The 25790-nt window shown below is 40.7% G+C and overlaps 1 protein-coding gene across 2 annotated transcripts in view; it reads left to right on the plus strand.

Moving 5' to 3' along the window:
* Positions 1 to 24307, plus strand: part of TAF1B (TATA-box binding protein associated factor, RNA polymerase I subunit B) — a 41009-nt gene extending 16702 nt beyond the window's left edge. The window contains exons 8-15 of one of the 2 annotated variants that reach the window (XM_080999160.1): positions 869 to 968; positions 13077 to 13224; positions 16544 to 16721; positions 18627 to 18673; positions 19938 to 20028; positions 20576 to 20646; positions 21346 to 21562; positions 23619 to 24307. In XM_080999160.1, the coding sequence (XP_080855286.1) occupies positions 869 to 968; positions 13077 to 13224; positions 16544 to 16721; positions 18627 to 18673; positions 19938 to 20028; positions 20576 to 20646; positions 21346 to 21562; positions 23619 to 23802 (1036 nt within the window). In that variant the 3' untranslated portion in view covers positions 23803 to 24307. The other variant, XM_080999161.1, reaches the window with a different exon arrangement.
* Positions 24308 to 25790: the final 1483 nt, after the last annotated feature.

Here is a 25790-nt window from a genome sequence, read left to right on the forward strand (position 1 = left end):
GAAGCAACTTCAACCCGAAGTATGACTGTATTCCTCAGAGTGGATGTTTCTACCCAGAACCAACTGTCTCCTCTCACTCCCTATCTCCCAACCTAAAACCTGTCTCTCCAAAAACCTCTCCTTTTCAACTCCCTCTCCTGGAACCCCGGCCAATCAGAAGCTGCCGTTCGCTAACCATTTGCTGGCAGGGAAAAAGAAAAAGAAAACACTAGGTGACCCAAGCCTGCCCAGCAAAACAAACCTTTCCCTCACAGAGGCCATATGCACTTGGCTGGTAACACGGCTTTCAAAGTTGTGGCTGGCTACATTCTGTGATTTTCAACTCCTAACTAGCAGTGGCAAATTTTTTTTTTTTAAGTGTGAGATCAAAAATTATCTACCCCAATTTTGCAATTTCTTAGGCATTACAAGCTTAGTTGTGGACTTTGGCTTGGCTCGACATTCACCCTTCCTTGTGTTTTTACAAGCTAATCAATTTATGAAGATCTAAAAACTGCTTTTTTTAGTTTGGAAAGTGCAGGCTTTTCAAAATTCCTCTTTACTAATTGACTAGAAGAATAGAAGTCTGCAATTGTCAGAGTTAACCAAAGGGCTGTTTCTTCCAAGCATCCCCTTCTTTTTGCACTGATTGATATTTCTGCATAGACGTGCCCACTTCCAATAATTGCACACCACTGTTTAACAGTGCAATATGGATGGGTTTCTACTTTTGCTCTCATTAATTAAATACATTTTAAATGTAATATTTAGCAGGGATTCGTGATTTCACTCAGCTGTTACGTTTTAGCTTTGTATCTGTGTCTTGTCATGCATTTTGAACTAAAATCAGTATGTACATCTTGATTTTACTTCTACTTCTTTCATTTAGGCTGGTAATGGATGGCCACATCCCTTACTTGAATGCTTATAAAGATTTCCCAGAGGAGATGAAGGTATATGGGACGGACTGCAAGATCTTCCATGTAAAGGTGACCTTCATTCATCTACCTTCTGTGAAAATGTTTACCCGTTACATACATGTATGGTGGCTCTGATGAATTAAAAGTAGATTTTTCTTACTGATCTTACAATTTCTGGAAATGCTCTTTAGCCTCACTGGTTCCTCCCAGGCATTGTCTAATGTCTGTTATTACTATCTGCTATTCCCCCCAGTGCTCTCACCGTTTATTTAATCTGTGGTAGTCAGCTCTTTCTTCTTCTTCTTCTTCTTCTCTCTTTTTTGCATTGCAGCCATGTAAAATGGGGAGCATTTTAAGTTGGAGAGATGGTTTTTCAAAACATTCCTCCTTTGAATGAATACCACCAGCACTGATCAGCTGATTCAGAGGGGCTTTCTCCATTAGTGAGAAGGGTTTTACATTGAAACGTCTGGTTAAAACAGGGTTCTCCCCCCGCCCAGTAGGGAATACCGTATTTTTTGCACCATAACACTCACTTTTTTCCTCCTAGAAAGTAAGGGGAAATGTCTGTGCGTGTTATGGAGGGAATGCCTACGGGTGGTGGGGGCAGAGGATCCATGGTTCCCCTTCCTTCCCTCCTCCATGGCTCGCTTTGAAACAGCAAAGCGGGAGAAGAGCCGCTGAGTGGGGAGGAGAGAGGGACAGAGAGCCTGCTTGCTTTAAAGGAGTAAAGCGGGAGAGGAGAGGAGCCGCTTACACGAGTGTAAGCAGCTCCTGTCCAGTTGGTTCCTTTAAAGCAAGCAGGCTCTCTGTCCCTCTCTCCTCCCCACTCAGCTCGCTAAATAGCAGCAAAGTTTTTCAGCTTGCTAAGCCAGGGATGAGCGGGGAGGAGGGAGAAAAGCAGAGCCTGCTTGCTTTAAATGAGCAAAGTGGGAGAGGAGAGGAGCCTTCTCCTCTTATACCCCTCTTCTTCATTATTAGCAGCATCCTTCTCCACCCACCCCACGCATGCTTCTTCTCCCCTTAAACCCCTCTTCTGTATTATTAGCAGCATCCTTCTCCTTGTCCCTTGAGTGCTTTTCCTTCCTTCCCCACTTAAAACGTGGTTACAAAGCACGGATCCACATGGATCCTCAGGATTTTTGCACTGGGTCACCCCAAATTCACCATCAGATCACATAACATGTCCATGGTTACATCTTGCACCAAAAAAATCACGCACCCACTGTTGCCTGGGGCCGCAGTGGTGCAAAAACGTGGTTACAAAGCATGGATCCACATGGATCCTCAGGATTTTTGCATTGGGCTACTCCAGACTCACTGTCAGATCACATGTCTGTGGCCACAGCATGAACCACAAAAATCATACATCCACTATTTCGTTTAGAATATTTTTTTCTTGTGTTCCTCCTCTAAAAATTATGTGCGTGTTATGGTCGGGTGCGTGTTATAGAGCGAAAAATACGGTAAATTTCTTTTCTAGCAAGAGGTTTCGCCACTGCTGTTTTACATCCTGCACCATAGCTCTCCTTAGATACATCTACTGTTCTGCCATAGCTACTATGCCACTACTCCTACTTAGTTTGCTTAGTTGTGTTTTGGGGCACTGCCGTTCCCATAGTACTTCAGATTTGTCAGCGCCACATTGCATTGTTGTGAATAGTTGTGAACAGCAAGAATGTGTGTTTAAGATGTGCAGAGGTGCCTTTTTCACTCGGGAGATATACAGAGCAGGTGCAAACTTGCAAGAGTGAGTCACCATCCCAGAGAAGACTTGAAGTTGAACCCAATTTTGTCAGCTAGCAAAATGGGGGTGCCATGTTGTCCTTAACCTCAGGCAGCAAATTGTCTCTAGCCAATCCCAGCTTCTCTTTCCACCAAGGCTTCTGATTCTGTGGCTTTACTGGGGCAAAAACATATTTTATGATGGCAGGCAGCGTTGCTCAGCCTGTGGGCAGGAATTGGGACACCCCACCCATTCCACCTGGGGGGAAAGTCCTTTGTTTATTGGGAGATATTCCTTTCTGTTCTCCCAACATAACTTGACCTAGTAAAAATGATTGCTGTACTTATTTTTGTAATTTACATTTGGATTCTAAATTCTGATGGGCGCTTATCTATAAATTCTGCAGCTCTTTGTATGTTCATTGTTTCAAGCTATCTGCAAGTAAGTTCAAGCTAGCTAAATGTTTAGTTCAGTTTTGTGACAATTGCTTGTAGTTAGTGAGATTTGTATACAGTTCTTTTAATATACTGGAGGCAGCCCATATCCCCTGTGGTGCTCATGAAAGGTCTCAGTAAATATGCCCGCAAAAATCCACAATGTATAAGAGGCTGCTTGCTCTTCCTGGTCAGCTCACATCTGCAGTGACTTGGTCGCTCCTACATTGAGCACACCTCCTTAAACATGTCCTCATTTCACTGGATACCAGGACTGGATATCCATCCATTCCAAGTGGAGGAGAGGTACAGCCAGCTTTTTCTCTGTGCACAAGTGTGGTGGTTGTTAGTATAAGGGCCTTTCCCCTGTTGATGGGGGAGAACATCTACATCATTTCCCCCTGTTCCTTTTTTGTCTCTTCTGGAAGTGGCGACTATTTCATATTACGCCTTCCCACCCCCACAGCAGCTGTTTCACGACTGGCACATATAGCACATCCTCAAAATGCTATACTGTATATGCCCACTAGCCCCAAAGGGTTGACCACCCCTACCTTACTATATAGATTGTTGGGCATATTCTAATCCATTCTAAATGTTTGTATACAAGTAATAAATATTACCATTTTCATAGGATAATAGCTCTTTCCTTGTTTGGTCCACTGCCATAGAATTTCCATGAATATTTGTCTTCTGTATTAGAATCTTGTAAATACTGTGAGCATAAAGTTTTTTTATATTATTATTATTATTATTATTATTATTATTATTATTATTATTATTTTAATCATTTTTCAGATGTTTCCTATACTTCATGTTGCATATCCATCTTAAAGTTCCTGGTGAAACTGTGTCTTGAAAAAGATTCCCTTCATCTGTGTTTACGCCTTGAGGTGCTGGAACTGTAGGCTAGAAACTGCGCAGCGAAAGATTAAAAGCATTTGATACTGCTTCCTTAAATGTTCTCCAGGTGTTGTTTGGGAAATGGAGAAGTTGGGACAGCATGGTAATTAGTAGTCATCTCCTCGGTGTGCCTCACCCTTTCATTTCTGATTACAAATTCTTCCTTGGTGGCATTCAGCACCTGCCACCTCACTGAATAAAAGCTTCCAATGATGCTATTGGAAGGAGATGGAAGATCTGAAGACAGCCATTTAATACCAGAGTGAAAAGACTTAGGGTAGAGTCATTCACAAAGCACACGTTGCCCTAGAACAAAACTGTGTTTTGCTCTAGTGCTGTGGGTTAGTTAACTGTGTTAGTTCCAAAATTCACTGGGTTCATAAATGTGTGTGTGGCTGTACACTCTCCTTTCCGACTACTACAACCAGTTGCCTGAGGCTTCAGGAGGAAGAAAAGACTTCGCTATTGCCCATGGACCTCTTTTCTCTGCTGCTCTTGGTTCTAGAGAGAAGTTCAGGAGATCCTTCCTCTTTGCCTCTCTCTCCTGAACTTATAGGCAGTCCTCAAAACTACATTCCTTTCCTGTAGTACCCTGCTTCCAGTCCACATTGACATAACTAGGTCCTTGTTCACAAGGAAGTAAGGCTTTGTTTCCAAGCAGGTTCTTGTTTCACTCTTGGCCATGGAGAGCATTTTGGACCATAACACCAGTATCCGGGTTGTCTACTGGAAAGACACTTGCCACCTGTCCTTTCCATGGATTGCCTCTGATTCCTACCTGCATTGGACTCAATGACACAACCTGATTTCATGCCAGTTATTCCTTGTAATTGGGCAGAGATGCTTTAGTGAGCCAAGTGAGTAAAGGTGGTGGTTATGGACAGGCAAACAGGATGTTCTGTGTCAGGTAGGGGTATGTGTGTTCAAATCATGGTTTATTTTTCTCAAATATGCTGCATCTGGCTTTCATTTTACCAGAAGGATAATGAAGCTTTGAAGGATGGATATATATTTTTTGATATATGTCCTATTTTACCTGTCGTGCCTATTTGAGACTTACAAGATGAAGCATTTGAGTTCTCAATAAACCCCTCCTTCTTTCGTGCCCAAAATAGCAGCTTCCTCGTCTTTCTGGTTAGGATTTGGGGACCTGAACCTCTTCTATTCAATTTCTCTCTTTCTTTTTGGAGTTAATGAAATTAACAGGTGCCACACATAAGTAGCATTTTATTTTCTCTCTTGAAACAGCTTCAGAAATGACAATAAGCAAGGGTGAGGCTCTTTAAAAAGAGCTGAGGAGGAAGTTCATTTCTGACATTTCTTGTAATCAGGTGTATCACGGGAATCTGCTGTTGTGTAACAGAAACTCTGGCTTGTCCTTACCTGCTGAAGTATTGCTTAAGAGAGAAGGAAGATAGGCTTACTGAAATGTTGGTCAAATTCAAACTAATTTTGCTTTCTGCCATTATCTTTTAATATTTGTGAGTGAGAGAGAAGCTGAATTAGTGTGTCAACAGGTGTGGCTTTATATGATTCCCCATATATACAGGGTGAGTCCTTTAGAAGAGGCCCCGTGGATACAGAGTACACATGTTCCACGGGGCCTCCTTTAAAAGACTCACCCTGTATATGCCAGTTTAATTAATTGTGTTATTCAAGCAGATCTGCCTCACAGGATTATCCAGCAAACGCTTTTTTCTTCCGTGAAGTGTAATCCGTGATGAATAACCCTATGGGATGCGGGTGGTGCTGTGGGTTAAACCACAGAGCCTAGGACTTGCCGATCAGAAGGTCGGCAGTTCAAATCCCTGCGACGGGGTGAGCTCCCATTCCTCGGTCCCTGCTCCTGCCAACCTAGCAGTTCGAAAGCACGTCAAAGTGCAAGTAGATAAATAGGTACCGCTCTGGCGGGAAGGTAAACGGTGTTTCCGTGCGCTGCTCTGGTTTACCAGAAGCGGTTTAGTCATGCTGGCCACATGACCCGGAAGCTGTATGCCTGCTCCCTCGGCCAATAAAGCGAGATGAGCGCCGCAACCCTAGAGTCGGCCACGACTGGACCTAATGGTCAGGGGTCCCTTTACGTTTACCTTATCTTCTAGCAGCAGAACAGAATTTATATATGATTGTGTGAATGATTTAAACTCGTTTTCTATGTAGATCTCCTTGCTCATGGCCTGAGATGTACGAGTTGATCTGTGGAGACTGTGGTTTGGGTGTGCATGTGTAAGTGTGCACACCATGAGAGAGAAAGATAAGCCATTCTTACAGTGTGTGAATTGGACTGGTGATTCCATATTCATGCAACATGCTGATCAGGTTGCATCAGCTACTTCAAGATACATTGAAGGTGGATAGGGCAAGGGGAGGGCATAGTCTCAGCGAAATATACGTTGCACAAGTACCCCAATCTAATTTCAAATTTTCTAACTTCTCCCCCAGTCAAATCGGGGCTTACCACCTATACGGCTGGTGTTTCTTTTCCCACGAGAGCTTAATTTCATTGGTATTGCCAGACATGGCTGTTTCTGGCTCGGAGGGAATCTGCTGCCAGTATCTTATCTCCATAGCTGGGTGTTGCATCTCCTTCACGAATTGTTTATTCCTTAGAGCAAGCCAGGATATTAGGCAGCTCTCTAAGTTAAGCTGTAGGCGGTTCACCCACATATTAGTTCTTTCCTGCCATTTGTTGGCCCTTTAGTAATCCCAAGGCACACCCTCCGTTCATTACATCACCAGGAGCATGTGCTTCACAGATGTTAGAAGATATGTGTCCACCCTTTGCACCGCTGCTCTCTCTATTTTCTAAACATTCCTTACCTCCTCTGTATTCCCCCCACTGTTTTTGAGAAACTTGAAAATTCAGTTAGTGGGAAAACTGTTAACAATTAAATTTGTGTTTGCAGTAATGCTAAAAAGGAAAGACACTCCAGTGTCAATAAGCATATTATATTATTATATTCATATTGGTATGCTACTGTTAGCTACTTTACATTTTCTTTTGGGAGGAAAAGGTACAGAAAAGGAAATGAAAATGAGTCCTAAAATCTGTCTGAGCCTGCGCTTATTGTGGTGAATATATTTTTATTCTTATGCTATCATCTTCTTTCTCCATGAACATTTCATTGTTCATAATATTATTTCTATAAATGCATATACTGCCTTTTAGGGATAAAACCCTTTCTTATAAGGTAGTGTAGGGTAATATTCAAGCTGTCTTTAAAGACAGCCTCATAGACTGCATTACAGCAGTCAAACCTTCGAAAGTGCATGGGTAATTCTTTTTTTTAAAAAATCAGTCAAATCACACACCCCTCCAGTTTTTAAAACCAGCAAATAATCCCTGTATACTAAATTCAGTTGGAAATACATGATCGTTTCACACACCCCACTCGAGTTTAAGGTTGTATGGTACAGCTATTGTTGCTCTGGGAGCGCATTCTCATTTCTCTGGACCTACTGCAATTGTTGGTCAATCAGGTGTCTGAAGCACTACGAAAATCTGCCAGACCTGTTTGACTAGAGTCAATAGCAGGACATGGAAAAATGTATACATACCATTGAACATATTACAGTTCTTTTCAGAGATATGAAGGTGCTGTGATAAGACCATTATTGCCCACACTTTTTCTTGTCCTGCTTCTTTGGGGGACAAAACACACCAACGAGGAATGGAATTATCAGATATAAAGCTCCCCTTCTTTGTCTGAAAGATAGAAAATCCAAACTTCTGCCCTGTGTTAAATACACTTGTTTCCATTACTCTGCACCAAAAGCTGTGTCTTCATGATAGACAGATTGACCATTGTTATCCATTTAGCTGTAGCAGCAGTAATTTCTTCTAGTCTTCTTTTCTTTCTTTTTTTAATTTTAAGTTTATTGTGTTGCTACAGCTGTATGCGGTCTGGACACCATTTTCTTTCCCACAATGCTCTGGATGCAGCACTAGTTCCAAACCATTGTTGCAAAGGGTGGAAATGGCAGACACCACAAAAATACAATAGCCTCCATTGGTAGCTGCTATACTCTCCCTCCGTCTGCACCCAGTTCCCCAGTAGGAGCTAGGCCAATGAGAAACAAGCTGTGGTGGTGCTGATACTGCTCGTGGCAACAGCACAATAAAGTTGTTGTTGTTGTTGTAAGCCCTAAAAAAAGCTACTACCAATGGTGAAAATAAATTACCTCCACCCTGAGCCTGGTGGTTGCAAATTTCACCTCTTTCCCTTGCTTCTCAAATTAACTAAATGGTTCCCATTTTCTTAATCTAAATGGGGTTGTGAAGGTGGGGGGGGGGCACTTGGGTTTACTTCTGATGTAGCAATTTTAATCCTTACAATCCTATCTGTTAAAGAAAATTTCCAACAGATGTATGAATTAGGCGAAAGGATGTAAACACTAGCAGGCTGAAGGAAAATACAAAACAATTAAGGGGTAATAATGAAGAAGGAATCTTAATCTGATTTGTATTTTAGAAATGTCAGTGTAGAAAACACTGAGTCACTAGGTCATTGTTATTTCACGTACCAGTTTGGCTGTAAGTTTTGCATTCGGCAGTCAATGGCAATATTGTCATTGCCCTTACATAATTGGCAACTGGTTGCACTGGTGTTGTTGCATCATAAATTTCTGTATCTACAATATTCCAGTATTGTGTGATACTCTTAATCGCATATGTGACATATTTACTTTTACAAGTGATTTTTGCGGGTGTTTTGTGATAGAAAGTTGACTGGGTATTGAAATTCACCAGGTAACTCCCACCGAGCTAGAGCTCTGAAATTTGACACACATGTACCCTAAAAATTGCTTTAAAATTTCTGGAAGTGTTATATTACTTCCTAAAAAAAGGCTTTCCGGATTATTTAGCTCCATAAAACTGAATTTGATGCAGATGTAGCTCAAAGTTATTAGAAAAGCCTGAAAATTTGTCACTTTTTTTTTTTTTACTGCTAACCTTAAAAAAATAATAATTGAGGCCTGAAATTTAACTCATAAGAGAGGCTGCTGGCATTCCACTAACAGGGAGTCCCGCTGCTTTTTTACATACTTGAATTAAGCTTTATTGTGTGTGTGTGTGTGTGTGTGTGTGTGTGTGTGTGTAATACTTGCAGGAGCACATCCTTTTTCCTATCTTGAGGTACTTGTTGTGGGGAGAATTGTGGGAGCAACACACTTTCCAAGCAGTACAGTGCAGGGAGGTTAAACAACAACAGCCCTCCCCACCTTGTGCTGGGCTGTCAATGCAAATGGGAGTTGGAGGACATCAACATCTGGAGGACATCATACTGCCTACCCCTGTGCTATATTGGTGTTCACTAATAGATGTACAGTGAAAATCTCAGTAGTATAGATTTGCCAGAGGAGGCATTGGAGCGGCTTTGGGTGGAGTAAGTTTGCTACTCCCCTGTTTCGGAACGTTCCAGTTCTGTTCTAAATTATAGGCTAAATACATACTTAGGTTGCCTTTTGTATGGGAAAAAATATTCCTTTATAAGGGAAACAGTACAGTAGTACTTGTATTTGCGGGAGTATTTCTCCCCCCCCCCCCCCCCGGTGACACTGTCCAAATAGTAGAATTGTAATCCAACACTTAGAATTGTTTCTCATCACCAGATAATTAAAATTAAGCCCTGGGCTGTGACACATTTAACATAACGATCTGTTTCGTTTTAAATAAACATTTTTGAAAACAAGACTAACAGCTCTTTCTTCAAAGTAGTTAAAATGTTTATATGGATGTTTGAGGAAATAATTCGGATAGAAGCATCATTCCCAGTGCTGTAATTCCCTCATGTTCATCTAGATTAAAGGTAAAAGGACCCCTGACCATTAGGTCCAGTCGTGGCCGACTCTGGGGTTGCGGCTCTCATCTCGCTTTATTGGCCGAGGGAGCCGGCGTACAGCTTCCAGCTCATGTGGCCAGCATGACTAAGCCACTTCTGGCAAACCAGAGCAGCGCATGGAAACGCTGTTTACCTTCCCGCCGGAGTGGTACCTATTTATCTACTTGCACTTTGATGTGCTTTCGAACTGCTAGGTGGGCAGGAGCAGGGATCGAACAACGGGAGCTCACCCCGTCGCAGGGATTCGAACCGCTGACCTTTTGATCGGCAAGTCCTAGGCTCTGTGGTTTAACCCACAGGGTCTTATAAAATAGTATGCCATGGTGGGATGAAAAGGTTTGGTGGAAGGGGAGGGCTGATGACAAGTCAGATGAGAAGGGGAAATGCCCTTCTGAGAAGGTGTGACAGTCAGCCAAATAAATTTGCCGCGCCACATAGCATGCAAATGCAGGAGGCGTGGTATTGCTTGAATATCCATGGGGGATTTCTTGGGCTGGGTTCTGCTTTGCTGGTGGACCCCCAAATATTGGGTTACTTGTGCAGCTGGATTGCTCCTGGAGGTAGAAGAGAGGCTGGCAAAATGCAGAGTTAGACTATTAGTTCTGATGACACATTTCTTGGTCCTAATAATGCAGTGCTCTTTCAGCTTATGTCCTTAGAGGGGGCGGGTGGGACGGGACCACTTTGACAGCTTATTCGATTGAGAGAGCTAGTTTAGGGTTGCCATAAACCAGGACACCCTCGATTTTCTTTAGGAAAACGCCAAAGTTGTTGAGCTATTTATTTATTTATTTGCAGTGGTACCTCGGGTTACAAATACTTTGGGTTACAGACTCTGCTAACCTGGAAGTAGTACCTCGGGTTAAGAACTTTACCTCAGGATGAGAACAGAAATCGTGCGGCGGCGACAGCGGCAGCAGGAGGCCCCATTAGCTAAAGTGGTACCTCAGGTTAAGAACCGTTTCAGGTTAAGAATGGACCTCCGGAACAAATTAAGTTCGTAACCAGAGGTACCACTGTATTTACAAAAACATAACTTTTCAAATTGACTTGCCTCAGATCCAAGACAAAGCACCGCCCTTTGAAAATTTCCCCCAGATGTCAATTCAGCCTTTGAAATCCCGGTAATGTCCAGTAAAATCCTAAAATAATTGGGTGCTCAGTTACGTATATTTGCATCCTGAACAGGGCATATTTTTGACAGTTAATTTTTCTTTATTAAATATTTATAACATTATTCCTATACTTCTTATGTGTTGGACATCAAGGAAAGCATATTCCTTCAAACTTGTAGCTCTCATTATTAAAATGCTGCTTTGACTACCTATCCCGAAATGTCTGAAGACCGACGTAAACCCTGATGTGCAACAGTCCTGTAAAGCATGTATTTCTTGTTTTTCAGGAAAAGCGCTTCAGGCAAAAAGGTTGCTTTTTTAAAAAAACAAACAAACTTGCTGCTCTGAAAGATTGCAAGCATAATACAGCTTGTAGACATTTTACATGCATGAGTAAACTTTTTGCTGGAGTTGTGTATGCCTTGTGCTATTTGTGGACTCCAGGGGAACCTGAGAATGTTTTTATTGTTTGTTTGTTTGTTTAATTGGCATTATCAAAAATGAAACTTTTGAATGGATGTCTTGTTTTCAGAATGCTAAATGTGTGGAAAGAAAGCAGAATATTTTTTGCTACGCCATTAATAAGCACTTTTCTCTGTAAAACCCATGACATCTCTCCCCTCCTTCTTATGCTTTCTTCTGTAATACACATATTCACAGAATTTCCATCATGACAGAGCTGTGTTAAGATTATCCCATCGAGACTGAAACATGTATGTGCTACTTATAGGCACCTGTTTGTAAGTGCAAACTTGATGGTTAATGTGATCTTTTTGGACACAGGCAGACTTCCACAAAAGTTCTCACCAGAGGCAAGCATCCTTGACTCTGTCGAGAAGAACACAGGTAAAGGTAAAGGGACCCCTGACCATTAGGTCCAGTTGCGGACAACTCTGGAGTTGCGGTGCTCATCTCGCTTTATTGGCTGTGGGAGCCGGCGTACAGCTTCCGGGTCATGTGGCCAGCATGACTAATCTGCTTCTGGCGAACCAGAGCAGCGCGCGGAAACGCCGTTTACCTTCCCGCCAGAGTGGTACCTATTTATCTACTTGCACTTTGACGTGCTTTTTGAACTGCTAGGTGGGCAGGAGCAGGGACCGAGCAACAGGAGCTCACCCCGTCGCGGGGATTCGAACCACCGAAGAACATAGCAGCACACAAAAGACCCCCTTCTCCCTCAAGGCCACAGCAGATTGAAGGGACAAAAGACTACCTCTTCCTCCAAACCTTCCGGCATGTGTCAGAGAAAATTGGGGAGAAGAGGAGGTTGGTGGTAACAAATAATAACTGACTAGCAATCCAAGCCAATATTTGTGGGCACCCAGGCAATACATAACCCCCCTCAAGCAATGAGAGCCTATATGTTTGGGAGCAGAACTCTGCTTGTGGTTGTTAGGATCAAACTCAAAATTTCTGAAGTGTTTGTTTGTTTTAGGTTCCAATAGTATTTTTCATGTTTTAAGTTCAGCAAACTTTTCTACACTTGCAAACTCTCTTTCCTTTTTTTGTGGTTTGCTGTGGGGTGAAACCCCTTTTCTCTCTCTTATTGAAGTGAGGCCAAAATCAAACAAACCAGGTTTACATTTCTATCTTTATAATGCAACCTGTAACATACCCTGAAGCTATCAGAAAATAAGTTTGATTGAAATGAAATATTATTCATCCATTTATACTAGAAAAATGGTTATTGCCTTCTCTGTTCATAAAGTAATATGAATCAGTGCATTAAAAACCTAAAGGTACACTTTGAAATAAGTTTTCTAAAGCTTTCTAGAAGTTTTAGGATCATGTAGGTTTGCTTTAACTTGCTTTTCAGCTAACTGTGGTATGGATTCCTTATCCTTTGGCTTATGTTGTAAATAGGACCTTGTGCCCAAAATATTGTTCAAAGCAGTTAAAAGCAGCAATGCTGTGTATTTACAGGGCTAAAGAGGTTCTAGCTTAACTGATAATAGATCTCTTTTTGGTTTTTCCTGTTGTTGTATTTATGTTTTCATTAGGTGTTTCTCAAAAGAGCGAAGAAAGTTCCAGGCTAAAAGAACAACTCATCATAATGCTTGGTGCTTTGTGGAGTCCCCCAAGAAGCAGCTCAGATTTCTATAGAGGGCAGATGTGCTTTCGGTCAAATGATGACACTTATTTTCGATTTTGTCTTCCAGTCTTGGCCTGCGTATGAAGATGTTCACGAAAAGACGCAGGCCCTTGCTGTATACCTGAAGCTACCTTGTTTTCCAGATATAGCAGAGGGCAGCTTCCTTCATCCAAACATTCTGTGCATGAAGTATTTGATGGAAGCCAACTTACCTGGTAAGGGCATGTGGGGGAGGGATGTGTTTTGTAGCACCCAATTTAATGTTCACCCTATTTTTCCCAACGAACAAAAATTATACATTATCAAGTCCTTTTAAATAGCCTTTACTGTGCTAATGTCGAAAGCACATTCCGATTTTAATAATAATAATAATAATAATAATAATAATAATAAAATATATAATATAATATAATATAATATAATATAATATAATATAATATAATATAATATATATTATATTATTATTAATAATAATAATAATAATAATAATAATAATATATTTATACCCCGCCCATCTGTCTGGGTTTCGGAGTTTTTCATGGACCTCAAGTTGGTAGTGGCATGGGGACTCCTAGGGCTTTATATTTGAAACTCATGACTGATGCTCTAAGATCTGTCAAACCAAAACAATGGCTCAAAATTTATGAGTGAGCCAGTGTGGGACAGCAATTTGAGCACTGAACTCGCAGCTGAGAAATACAGGTCCAGATCCCTGCTCAGTGAAGAAGCACAGAACAGGGTTTCCCAAACTTGGGTCTCCAGCTGCTTTTCGTTCAGATCCCTAGCTAGCAGAACCAGTGGTCAGGGATGATCAGAATTGTAGTCCAAAAAAACAACTGGGGACCCAAGTTTGGGAAACCCTGGCATAATAGATAACTTGGGAAAGTGACTATCTATTCGCCGAGCCTACCTCACCTGGTTGTTGTGAGCTCAGTAGACAGAATGTATGCCTCGTGGGTGTTGAGTTAAGCTTTCAATTAACCTCTTCCCTGGTACTGTACTAAAATAATTAAAACAGTCACACTCTAAACCTTTTTGGTATATGAAATCCTGTTTCTGAATCCACTGGATATGAAAATAAAACTTGACTAAATATAAGGACGGATCATGTCTGCAAACATGTTACTTTCTTCACTGTCTCTTCTATGTACCTTCATATAGACACACATTCATCTTCTCTTTATTACAAGAAGGAGTTCAAATACTTAATCACTAGGGCAGCAGCAGAATTAAAGGAAAGTACTAAATGTTTTCCAGACACATCTGCTCAAGTTTTAATAACACAGCATGAAAAAGAAGGTTGTGATCCTCTTTACTGCTGAGTCATGTTAACAGAACAATTAAAGTCACTTATAGCTGACCATTTGATTCTATCCAATCACTCCTTGGAGAAAATGAGATTCATGGAAGAAAAATAAGGTGTTCCTCAGTATTGCTGGGTTCCTAATAGTACACACCTATGTAGGTTCGCTAAGAAATAAGTCTCATTATGTTCAACATGACTTCCTCTCAGGTAAAATTGTGTATGGGATTGTACATTTCATGTCTTCCCTTTAGAGTTCATTACTTTCCCGTTTACTATGTATTTTTAATGAAACAGGATTTTTTAGGTGCTTAAGTGAACAGGACTATTGTTCTTAAATCACTTTGAGATATATCGTAAAGTTTCCACTACAGTGTATGTAATGTTTCCTGTTGAAACATTTTATTTTGGTCATAATTTTTGGAAGCTGTGGTTTGGATCAGAGTTGGATCATTGTCAACTTTTAGTATCCGAACCAGACTTTCTCAATTTTGGGTCTGTAGATGTTGTTAGTCTACAATTCCAATCATTCCTAGCTAGCATGGCCAGTGGTCAGAGATTTTAGTTCAAGAACATCTGGGAAAGACTGGTTTGGATACCAAAAGTTGACAGTGCTCTTAGAATTCCAGATGTAATATTCAGTATTAATTTATTCTTAGACTCTGCATGCTGCTGCAGTAATCATATTCAAACTTGCATAACCTGCTGCTTACAGGTGAGAAAATAGCCTAGAAATATGAATATAAATAAACTAGAATAGGAAGCAGGCTGTGGCATGACCCTTCTCTTCTGCAGTGGAAATTCCTCGCTCATTTCAGCATTAATTAGGGCACAGTGCTGTTTGTCCCATTGCCGGTATTAATCATGGTTAGCTTTTAGCCAAGGATTGAACTGTTTTGTTAGTATTAGCTTTGGTTATACCATGATTGATGCTGATGAAGGAGGGAGGGAAATGACACAGCAGGGACGGAGTAGGAGCCCTGAACTTACTCAGTCTTAAAACCATGTTTAAGAGAATTAGGACTGCTATGTTATAATGCCAGTCCGGCACGTACCTTTTGAAAATTGCAAAGCACAAATGGATCTGATTGAGGAAGGTTATCCAATCAAAGTTAAACCCTGTTAAGTTCCATTGTCCTTAATGCAGCACAGATTAAAGCAGAGACTTAATGTTCCAACTGAAATTAATAACACTTTGCGGCCTAAATTTGGGTTGGATCACATCTTCACATACAGCAAAAATACGGTTTAAGTAGTATTGCTACCACAGATCAATAGGTTGCCTTGTATTTTAACGTTTGTTCTTTTAAGAAAAGGTGCATTTGTACTTCTTTTTTACGCCACTTTAACTGTAGCTACAATCTTCACATTGCTGTACAGGTGTCTTCGAAGACACAAGGAACACAATTTCTTACTTTTCCAGTTTAGCAAGGATGTCATGAATCAACTACCTCATCAGATTCCAGAGGGGTTGTCAGTATACTCTGAAATACCGCCAGAGTTCACCTGCCTAAATTGTTGATTCCTTTCCATAAGCAGAAACAGTTCGTACACCTCACTGGTGACCCCGTTTGAAAGTAAAGCTTTCCCCCACAAACACAATTGTGCACATGTACACTTAAATGACTAAAACATGCTCAACTAATCTACTAGGAATAGAGCAACACTCACGTGACTATTATGAACAAACAAATATAAATAAGAAAATGTACGATAAGAAAAGTTAGGAAATATGATTATGACTGTGATATGGTTTTATGAAATAATGATATTGGAAACTGCTATATATAATTACTAAGAAATTCAGATGGAAGAGATTTGAGGAAGTCAAATAATATGTTTATGAAAATGGATCTTAACTAATTAATTAAATGTTAGTATAGTGATGATTTGTTGTATTTTATGGTCTACATGTTTTCCTTTTTCTTTTTTCTGTTTCATTCTTTTTCCTTTATTATTGTTAACTTTTTCTTTTGTTATGTCTGTGTATGGAAAATAATAAATATTATTATGAATATTATGAACAAACAATTTTTCTGTACCTTTAAATACTTGCCAGCCGTGGCAAGACCTGGTGGAACAGTATTGCGAGCCAAATGGGGAGGTCTGGCTATCCTTATTAGGTCTGGTTCCCCACCATTGGACTGGACAAACCTCCAAGGTTCGTTCCAACTCTAGTTCTTTGTGTTGGACTTCCATAGCATTTGAAGTTTATCCTCCTCTTAATTCAGATGATATGCACAAGTGGGCGTGCAGAGTGGTTAAAAAAACTGGCGTTGGTGAAATGGACTTCCTGACACTTCGTCCTGAGAATAAATCAGCTCAGAATGTGAAATACGATATTCTTGCCGTAGCTGTGGTGGTCGTGGTGCTGAAAATGCTGTTCTTGCTGGATGACCATTATGAATGGTAAGTGTGTGCTGCCATTATAACAAATGCAAACTTACCGACTTATTGCAGTCCAGGGCCACAAAAATCCTAAACTGCTATTTTTATTACCACTAAGGACTAGGTCAGTGGTTCTCAAAGGGTGTGGTGCGGTAGGAGAGGATGGCAAGCATGGCAGGAAGATTCAAGGACAAAGAAATGCTTAAATATTTCAGTGCAGTATAGTATCAAAACATGGTTTTTTTAATTTGCAAAATATGGCTCGATATCTTTTCAAAATGAGAGTATCAAATGGTACTGAGGACAGTCCTAGGTTGTGATCCAGAATCGCCGTTTGAATAGAGTGCTGGAGAATAGCATTGGCTATTCTTCTGCCGTTCTCCAACTCTGACCAATATGAAAGATCAGAAAAGAGAAAGGCTTCTTTGCATTGATGAGGAGATGAGAGTTCATTGGTCTCAAATTAGACCTAATATAAATGACATTACCTGGCAAAAGCAAGCTCACACCTCTCATTGAGTTTGTATAAGGTGCATGCATAAGAGGCTTGTTTATAATTATCTTTTGGGAATGATTCATCTTCTTACGTAGCTGCATCGTTTTATACTTTCTGGCTGTCCTGTGTTCTTATGATAAAGTAGTTGTGTTCTGTGGTGTGAATTAAGCACTGCTGGGAGTTGTTTCTTTTTGTTTTCCAATGTATTTCTTATCAATGAAGAAAATGGTGTGAGATGAGTAAACTTTAATTATGGAAGTGTGGCCCAGAGAAAAAAAGGTTGAGAATCATTGGAATAAACAAATGGAACACTGAACAAGAGAAATATAACATATTGCTTCCTTAATATTCAGTTTGTGTATATTCACATAGCACATACCTGAAGGAGCGTCTCCACCTCCATCGTTCTACCCGGACACTGAGGTCCAGCACCGAGGGCCTTCTGGTGGTTCCCTCATTGTGAGAAGCCAAGTTACAGGGAACCAGGCAGAGGGCCTTCTCGGTAGTGGTGCCCTCCCTGTGGAACGCCCTCCCACCAGATGTCAAAGAGAAGAACAACTACCAGACTTTTAGAAGACATCTGAAGGCAGCCCTGTTTAGGGAAGCTTTTAATGTTTGATGTATCATAGTATTTTAATATTCTTTTGGAAGCCGCCCAGAGTGGCTGGGGAAACCCAGCCAGATGGGCGGGGTATAAATAATAAATTATTATTATTATTATTATTATTATCTAGAATCCGTTTTGCCATTTCCCTCTTGGTCAGGCAGAATAACTCTGCAGCACAGCTCTGAAAGGGTCTGGTCTTATTTGACATAGCAGTGGTTCAAATGTTACTTATCCCAGTCCAATTTGCTTTAAGCTGTTTTCGATGTCGTATTTTTAATTTTTGGAACCCTATGGCTAAGGAAGGGTAGTAAATCATCCTCATCCTTGTAATGTGGAGGCAGAAAAGGGTGTGTTTCAAGCAGCGAGGGTTGTAACACTTGTGTTGTGTTGATCACATGAGTGTCCATGTCAGTGTTGAAACCCGTCCCCCCCACCAGATGACAGTAGATTCTTGTATGAAGATGTTCCATGTAAGTAAAGCCCAATGGTGTCATGACCCTGGGGTCCGACTTCCCCTCTGGGGGATGAGGCCAAGGATTTGGAGAAATAATTGGAGGGTAAGGGTCTATATCCTACAGAGCTAGCCACTATGGTCCCCAGTTATCCAAGTTATCCAAGAACTCCAACATAGGAGGAGGCCATTCACATGGGATGAGCAAGGTTTGAACCAGCCCTTACAATTTTAAATTTTTAACCTAAGAGATAAGGCCTTTGGATTCATTAGAGTGGCTCAGATTTTAAATATGCTTGAATAGTTTGAAAAAATGGGGACCATGTTTTCAATTAAAAAAAAACCCTCTGAATCTGTTGGATATATTTTCAGGTTACTAGCAGACTATGCCGAAGAGAGAAACAAAAGGAAAGAAGAAGGTACCAAATACTTTAGAAGAAGCTTAGTATAAGTTTTGCATTGCCAACTATATTTTAAGATGCTAGCGTACATGCAAGACAGTCGTGGAAGCTCTTTCAGTAGAGTATGTGAATTGAAAAGAAAGTGTAAGTCATACGAATGTATGAAAGAGCTGCCCAAATCTACATGTGAAAAAGGAGCTTTTTACATTTGCATGTGGCTTCCTAGCAATATCTCAATGACTGTAGTCTCTTAATTTTTAGATGCAGAGGTTGCATAGCAAATGATAGAAACTGACAAAGGCTCAGTTTCCAGAAACTCCAGTGCAGATGTAAGATAGATCATCCTTCAGTTGCTCTAAAGAGATCAGGGACCGGCTGCAGGATCACATTCTTCCTCTCCTCTGTTCCTCTCTGTCCTCATGCCTGTTGCCCTCACGTTTCCCAGCTGGCTTTAGCCTTCTTTAAACCTAACTAGTTTTCTGTTAACTTGGGTAGATCATTGCTGTATTCCCAACTATGTAGTAACGATGTGGTCAGCAGTAGATCTAGTCCCTCAAATAAGTCTCACAAGATGGTGTAAGGCAGATCATTTGGTTTGAATCCCTCCTCCCTTGGAGAACATCCAAGAAGAATTGGATATCTGTTCATACAAATATGCCCTTAAAGCTGGATATCCTAGAATGCTGAAAAACGAATGCAATACTTTTAATCGCAGCTTAACGAGAGTCAGTATAGTGTGGTGTCAGTGTTAGAAACTGAGATATGAAAGCTAAGAGCTAAATGGCACCTTAAATGGCACCTAGGCTAGGGATGCAACAGCCTAATGTCCAGGCACGTTTTTTTATAACAAGAATACAAAGCTGAAAGTGAATGAACTGCAGCTAAAAGATTATGTTCACTTTTCACACTGTCTAGTCCTTCTCCTGCCCACCCCCCTAATATTCTTAAGAGGGTCTCTTCTCCAGTCTTCGGAGAGTAGCTGGAAGTGGGGAGGCAGAAAAAGGTCCTCCTTTCCTTCCGCTCTGCAGTTTTAATCTGAAATCTTAGGCGCAGTACTGTACCCAGAGCTCAGGAACCACTCGCGCTAATGAAATTCCCTGTCTCAAAATGTGCCTAGAACAGTGGGAGTTTCGAACCCTGCATGGTGTATGTGGAATTTGATGTGGAGCTTTCTTGGTCTTCTCTTATCTTGCGCAGAAATAACGAGGCCACGCTGATTTTAAATTCATTGAAAGAAGGATGGAATAAAAGTTAAAACTTAATTCGTTCATTTTCACTATAGGCTGTCCAGTGTTTGATATTCGGAAATGGTACCTAGTTGTAAAGAATGCTCTGGATGTGGAGCAGAAGAAATTGAACGAAGGAAGAATCAGGTGTGGTGTTCATAGGCTGACAGTCTCTGATTTGGGTTGGAGAAATTAAAAGGGTATGATAGCAATGGGCAGCAACCTGAAGATACGAATTAAAATGGGTAGACCCATCTGTAATGTCTTAGGAAATCTCTCTTTGTAAATGTTTTTGGTGGGTTTTTCTTTTTACTTCTGATACCATTGCTGACATTTATTTATTTATTTAAAGTAAAAGAATGGGAGGAATATTTTGAGGAATGTATGGGGAAGGCTTCTGTAGAAAGTAGCCTTGGTGGAGAGATGATTAAGCTCTGGTGGGAGGGGTTTTAGCACCACACTGCTATTTCCCCTAAGTAGCCGCAGTGGTATTAATGGAAGATATTTCACTTTTGGCATTTTTGGGGTGAATGGTGAAACCAAACAGGTGATTGTATTCAACTGTTCTATAACAGGTTTAGATCATAGTTAAGGATATGGTTGTTGTGACGATAATCCACCGTGTGTTGTCTTCTCTTTCCTCCACCCCCAAATATTTCTTTTTTCTTTTTCTTGTCTTTTTTTGCATCTTCAGACATTTATGGAGATGTGAGAAGCCACTATTGTTTTTTGTCCACGAAACATATGCTTTCCTCAAGAAAAGACGTAAGTGATTCCCTCTTCCTTTCCTCAAACATGACTCTTCCCCCCTCCCCATAGGTTGAATTCAGTTCTTAAGAACCTGGCCACATCTGAGGCATAGGGAGAAAGGGGACTGGGATTCTCAGTCTGGCAAGGAAGTAGGAACAGAACTACCATCTGCCATTAAGCCTTACACGGCTCAAATATGTAATATTGAGCCATTCTCCCAGAAAGCATTTTGGAATATTCTTGAGGCCTTCCTGACTCTGCTTCCTGCGCTGTAAATACGGTAGATTGACAGGTGCACTCTGGGAAAAGAGAGGAACCTGACAAAGACAATGCTAGAGTTCCTTTCAGAAAGAAAGAAAGAAAGAAAGAAAGAAAGAAAGAAAGAAAGAAAGAAAGAAAAGGCCGGCAGGCCACACTCCTCTTTTTCCATATGTCAGTTCTTCCCATGTGATGTGTACAGCTGTTGGAGATTATTTAAACTTTCCATTAAAGTTCCTGTCATGAGACACCCAAATTCTTCAAGAAGATGCTACGTTCTGATAATTTTTTTACTATCACCAGAATTACTAAGGTTTTTGGAGAATAACTTATATCCAGCATTTGGGTGTGCCTTGTGAAGTTTGCTTCCTTTATAAAAGTCTTCCAGCCTTTATTTCTTTCTGAAACAGCCTTTTAAAATTTTTGTGGCTCATTGTTATATTTCGCTTTGTACAGAAATGGTAGTGGACCTTCAAAGGCAGTTCCGAACACTGTCTGGTTCTGTGGAACCTGCTGAGAAGCGGAGCCCCTCAAGTTTCCAGCTAAGCTGGACTGAGGAAGTAGATTGTTTCCACGGGCACAGCCTGGTTGGGATTTTGCAACCAAAAGGCGACACATTAACAACCCTGAACAGAAAGTATTGGTTGTGTACGACTGCACTGTGCAAACGGAAGTAAGTGTTTGACATCCCTGTAGAAAATGTGTGCTAAATGTGTTAGCATTTGTAGAAGAAGAATTGTAGAATGTGTTGACTTGAATATAATAATACTAATACTAATAATTTATTATTTATACCCCCCCCCCATCTGTTACATTATGCTGCCTTTCAGGTATCCTACATTTTTGCCTTTTTTTAAAAAAATATTCATCACCAGTTTGGAAGAAAGATACAGTATTATGAACAAGAACATATGGGAGAGGACATTAAAGTTAGCTTAAGTATATTAATCACAACATCCTTTAATGATAGATTTCTTGTTGAACAATACATGTTATTCTGCCAGCAGGCAGTGTGAGGTGGAAGACGAGAGAGAGAGAGAGAGAGAGAGAGAGAGAGGGAGAGAGAGAGAGACCTAAAAGATTTGCATACATGCTACTTTATTGCTGGAAGGAGAACAGAATTCATGCATTCAAGTAATGATTCTGGCTGCTGAAAAATTTAATGTGCTGCTTTTTGCCAGTTCTGTAGTGTTAGCGCTTTGAGGCTGTGCTGTGTCAAACCTTTATTTTAAATCAGATTAAAATGGGATTCTGAGTAGCCTTTCCTATGGTCAGTACCACTATCATTCTTGATTGTGGCTACGTCAGATAGAGAGATTGGTTCAGGGTACAATATAGAGTAAGCACTTACAAAAAAACCTTATTGGGTAGTAGACCTAACCACATGAAAAGGTAGCCAGTAGACTGTGGCTATGTAATAAACCCAGATTACCTAGTTCCTTTCTTTCTTGCATTTCTAAGTAGCCCAGGTGTTGGTCACCTCTGTAGTACGCACTTAAAACTACTAGCCAGTAAAGCTTTTAACCATCTTCCATGGTTAAGAGATCAGAAGTAGATTTTAGAATTGTGAACCTCATTTTTGGAAGAAGAACCAAAACGTCTTTTTTGCTTAAAAAGATCAATTATATATACTTCTAACATCCTCTTGTAATTTTCCACATAAGTTAGAACCAAGAGAGACACATTTGGACTCTGGAAACGTTTGTCAAGAGAAACTTCCTTCTCCTAATTGACAGAAGCACGTTTTCCTTACTTAGTTCTTAGTACTGGTTTTAGTCTGGTACTGCTCTTAAACCGATGCCCAGTATATTCCAGGGGCTAGAAAGCTGGAGATAGGTGTTTGTTTCGTCTTTTGTATCCTGCCGTTCTATCAGCAAGAATCAAAGTGACTTCCAATGGAATAAGACGGCGTAAAATATCATCTAGGAAAGACTTGTGCAACTGAGCTTCCTTTCTCCTCTCTTCTTCCCTGCAGCCTATCATGCACCCTCAAATATCATGCACCCTAAGAGTCTGCACCCAGATGCTTGGGTGGCCCTGTGAAGCAAATTTTGGGGTCATGTGGGGAGAGGAGAGGAAGGAGAAGTCCTGTTGTGTAATCAGGTTGCTGCTGCATTGGATACAGCCCCTTACTTCTAATTCAGGCACACAAACAGTAGCACTGTGGCTTCTTAAAACCCAAACAGCTTGGAGTCTGCTGTGCGCACACACACACACAGCTGTTTACGTAAAGCAATTCACTACATAAATCTGGGTGCTCATGATGGTTGGAAGAGCGAAACCAGCAAATTTGCACAAGAGTTATTGAGTGCAGCTTGCCATATGTAGCAAACTCTTTGCCGTTTATATTTTGAGCAGCTCCCACGCCACACATTCCACTGCTTTGTGTGAACAGGGCTTTAGAATGGGTTTCTTTAAAAAGTAAGAATCGGGTTCAAGGTCTTCCGCATTTGTGAATTCTTTGTAGGACCGTGCCTAAGTTTCTGTCTCTTTGAGAGTGAGTCGCCTATCTTTAAAGCGGGGATCATGAGGCTCATCAGGGTTGTTCACAAAGCAAGCAGAGCAAACACTTACAAAACACTTTGCAGATTACAAGTGCTGTCTATAAATGCTTAGCTGTAGTGGTACAAGAAGAGCTTGAATAATGATAGGATGTGTACCCGTTTTTCTGGATGTTGTAATTTGGAATAAATTTGTGGGCTGTTTTCTATTTTTCCCCCCTTTTCTAGGGCGTGTGGTCATTTGGCATACTTTAAAGAGTCAAATTTTCCTCATTCCTACCAGTTTGTTTTAAATCTGTTCTCCTTCATCCTGCGGGTGAAGCCCTCTCTCATCCATGAAGAAGTCTGCGCGATTGAACATAAACTCTTCTATACAGAACTTCGTAAAAAATCCATACTCTCCAAAGTTTGAAAAGGTGGAAAGCTTTAAAAACCAAAGACTTATCTCAAGAGAGCGAAGACCTTCAGTAAGTGCAATAACCTATACGGAAAATTCATACTCGTTAAGTGAGATTTACTGACATCATCACATTAAGACAGATGCAGCTGCTCTGCAATTTGTTTGTACTTCAGATGTCACGTTCCTAGTCCAGCTACCACAGTTTGTTGGAGCAGAAACAAATGCCGCGTTGGGCTGCTTCATACAAAAATACTTTAAATCAGTTTCTCGTTTGCATCCAGACTGGGAAGCTTTTATTGCAAACCACATTTATTAGATTGAGAATGCGATGTCTGAATTGGACCTTACAGTTTGTTGCAGGGTGGGTGATAATGTGATCCACTAAACTAAACACTGTTTTCCCCCAGTGATATTGTAAAATTTTCAGGTGTTTTTATACATTTTGAACTTCTTGTTCGCTATTGTAACAACAAAAACATATTGACGTATTTTGAAATAAACCTCTCTCTTTTTCAAACGAAGTTGCCATTTAGCATTCCTAATGCTGTGATCCTACAATCTGATGGTACCTTACTGGTTTATCAGTGGTGTTGGCTGCTCCATGAGGCAGAGAGCCATCTGCTTCAGGTGGCAAGTTCTGTGTTGCTTAGCATTGTATTCCCTCCACACCCCAGTTTAGAATAGGAGGGGAATCCACTTTGATTTTTTTTTTTTAACCTCAGGTGCTAAAATGTATTGATTGGGCTTGTGGAATTCCTTTGGTTCTTTGGAGATTTGTAATGGCATAGGAATGTAGCCTAATAGTAGTGAATAAAACAAATTATTGCGTAAATCTCCAGTCCTGTTACAGTGAGCATCTTACCTTTAATCCAGCCCAATCGTAAGGCCAGCTAAGTGTAGTTACAGCTTTGAAAGCCTATGTTCTTTGCCTGTCTGCATCAGCAGTGTGTTGTCTCTAATGCTTCAAAGAAGTAAGGTTCAGTGCACCAATCCTGTTGACATTTTGACTTCATTGGATGGTTAAAACAAAACGCTTTGGGTTGTTTTGTGTTTTTTTGTCTTTTTCACAATAAAAAATGTGATAGACTTGAATGAATGAATAATACAAGTAAATGAGTTTTTGTGTAGCGATACTACCTCTGCATTGATTAGGAACCTACTACTAATCTAAGCCGCAATTCACCCCTTGGATCTCTTCCCCCTTGCTGTTGCTTGACCTCCATAATACGTGTTAAGATTGACAGTTGGCAATCAGGTTCCACCTTCCAGAATGTTTTAAGTTGCGCAGAGAGAAGAAAAGCTGTTGGCGCACTGCAGCAGCTAAACTGGACACCTTCATCTGCCCCACCTGCAATAAAACATGTCTCTCCCATATCAGTCTCTACAGCCACAGCAGGCGCTGTAAGTCTCTAATAGTTTGACTTTACCCTGGAAGACGCACTTTTCCAGTGTCTCCAGAGAAAGACGGATGCCAACACTCCTCTAAATGCCTAGCACATTTAGGTGCTGTACCTTTAAAGGTGCTATACCTTTAAAACAGCATTACGCCTAGATGGATCAGTCGGCACTTAGTCACTGTAATCATAGCTAACAGGCTTGTGAAGCATGGCAGCACCTGATCTTTACTGAAATGAAGTTGTGCTGAGCCTGGGACACAAATGCTTTGAGTCCACTCACCATTATGCTGAGGTGCAATTGCATTTCTCAAGCAGACAAATGGGGTTGGATAGCCCAAGGGTAGGGTGTGTGTCTCTAAAACAACAGCTTTAACTACCTCGTCTGCTTGTATTTAAGTTGCAGCTCCTCTTCTCTTCAGCAAAAATAAATAAATCAGCATTTTATCTGTAGTCCTTTTTTTCAAAAGAAGGGATGTTTTTTCTTTTATTATGCTCCTTAGCCTAAGGACTTCTCAGCTCTACAAAAAATACTAGATCTTCTTTTGAAAGGGATGATTTTCTCCTTTATTATTCTCCCAAGCCCAAGGATTTCTAAGCTCTACA

This window comes from Podarcis pityusensis (genome assembly GCF_964106645.2).
Source record: "Podarcis pityusensis genome assembly, chromosome: 3".
NCBI classification, from domain to species: Eukaryota; Metazoa; Chordata; class Lepidosauria; order Squamata; family Lacertidae; genus Podarcis; species Podarcis pityusensis.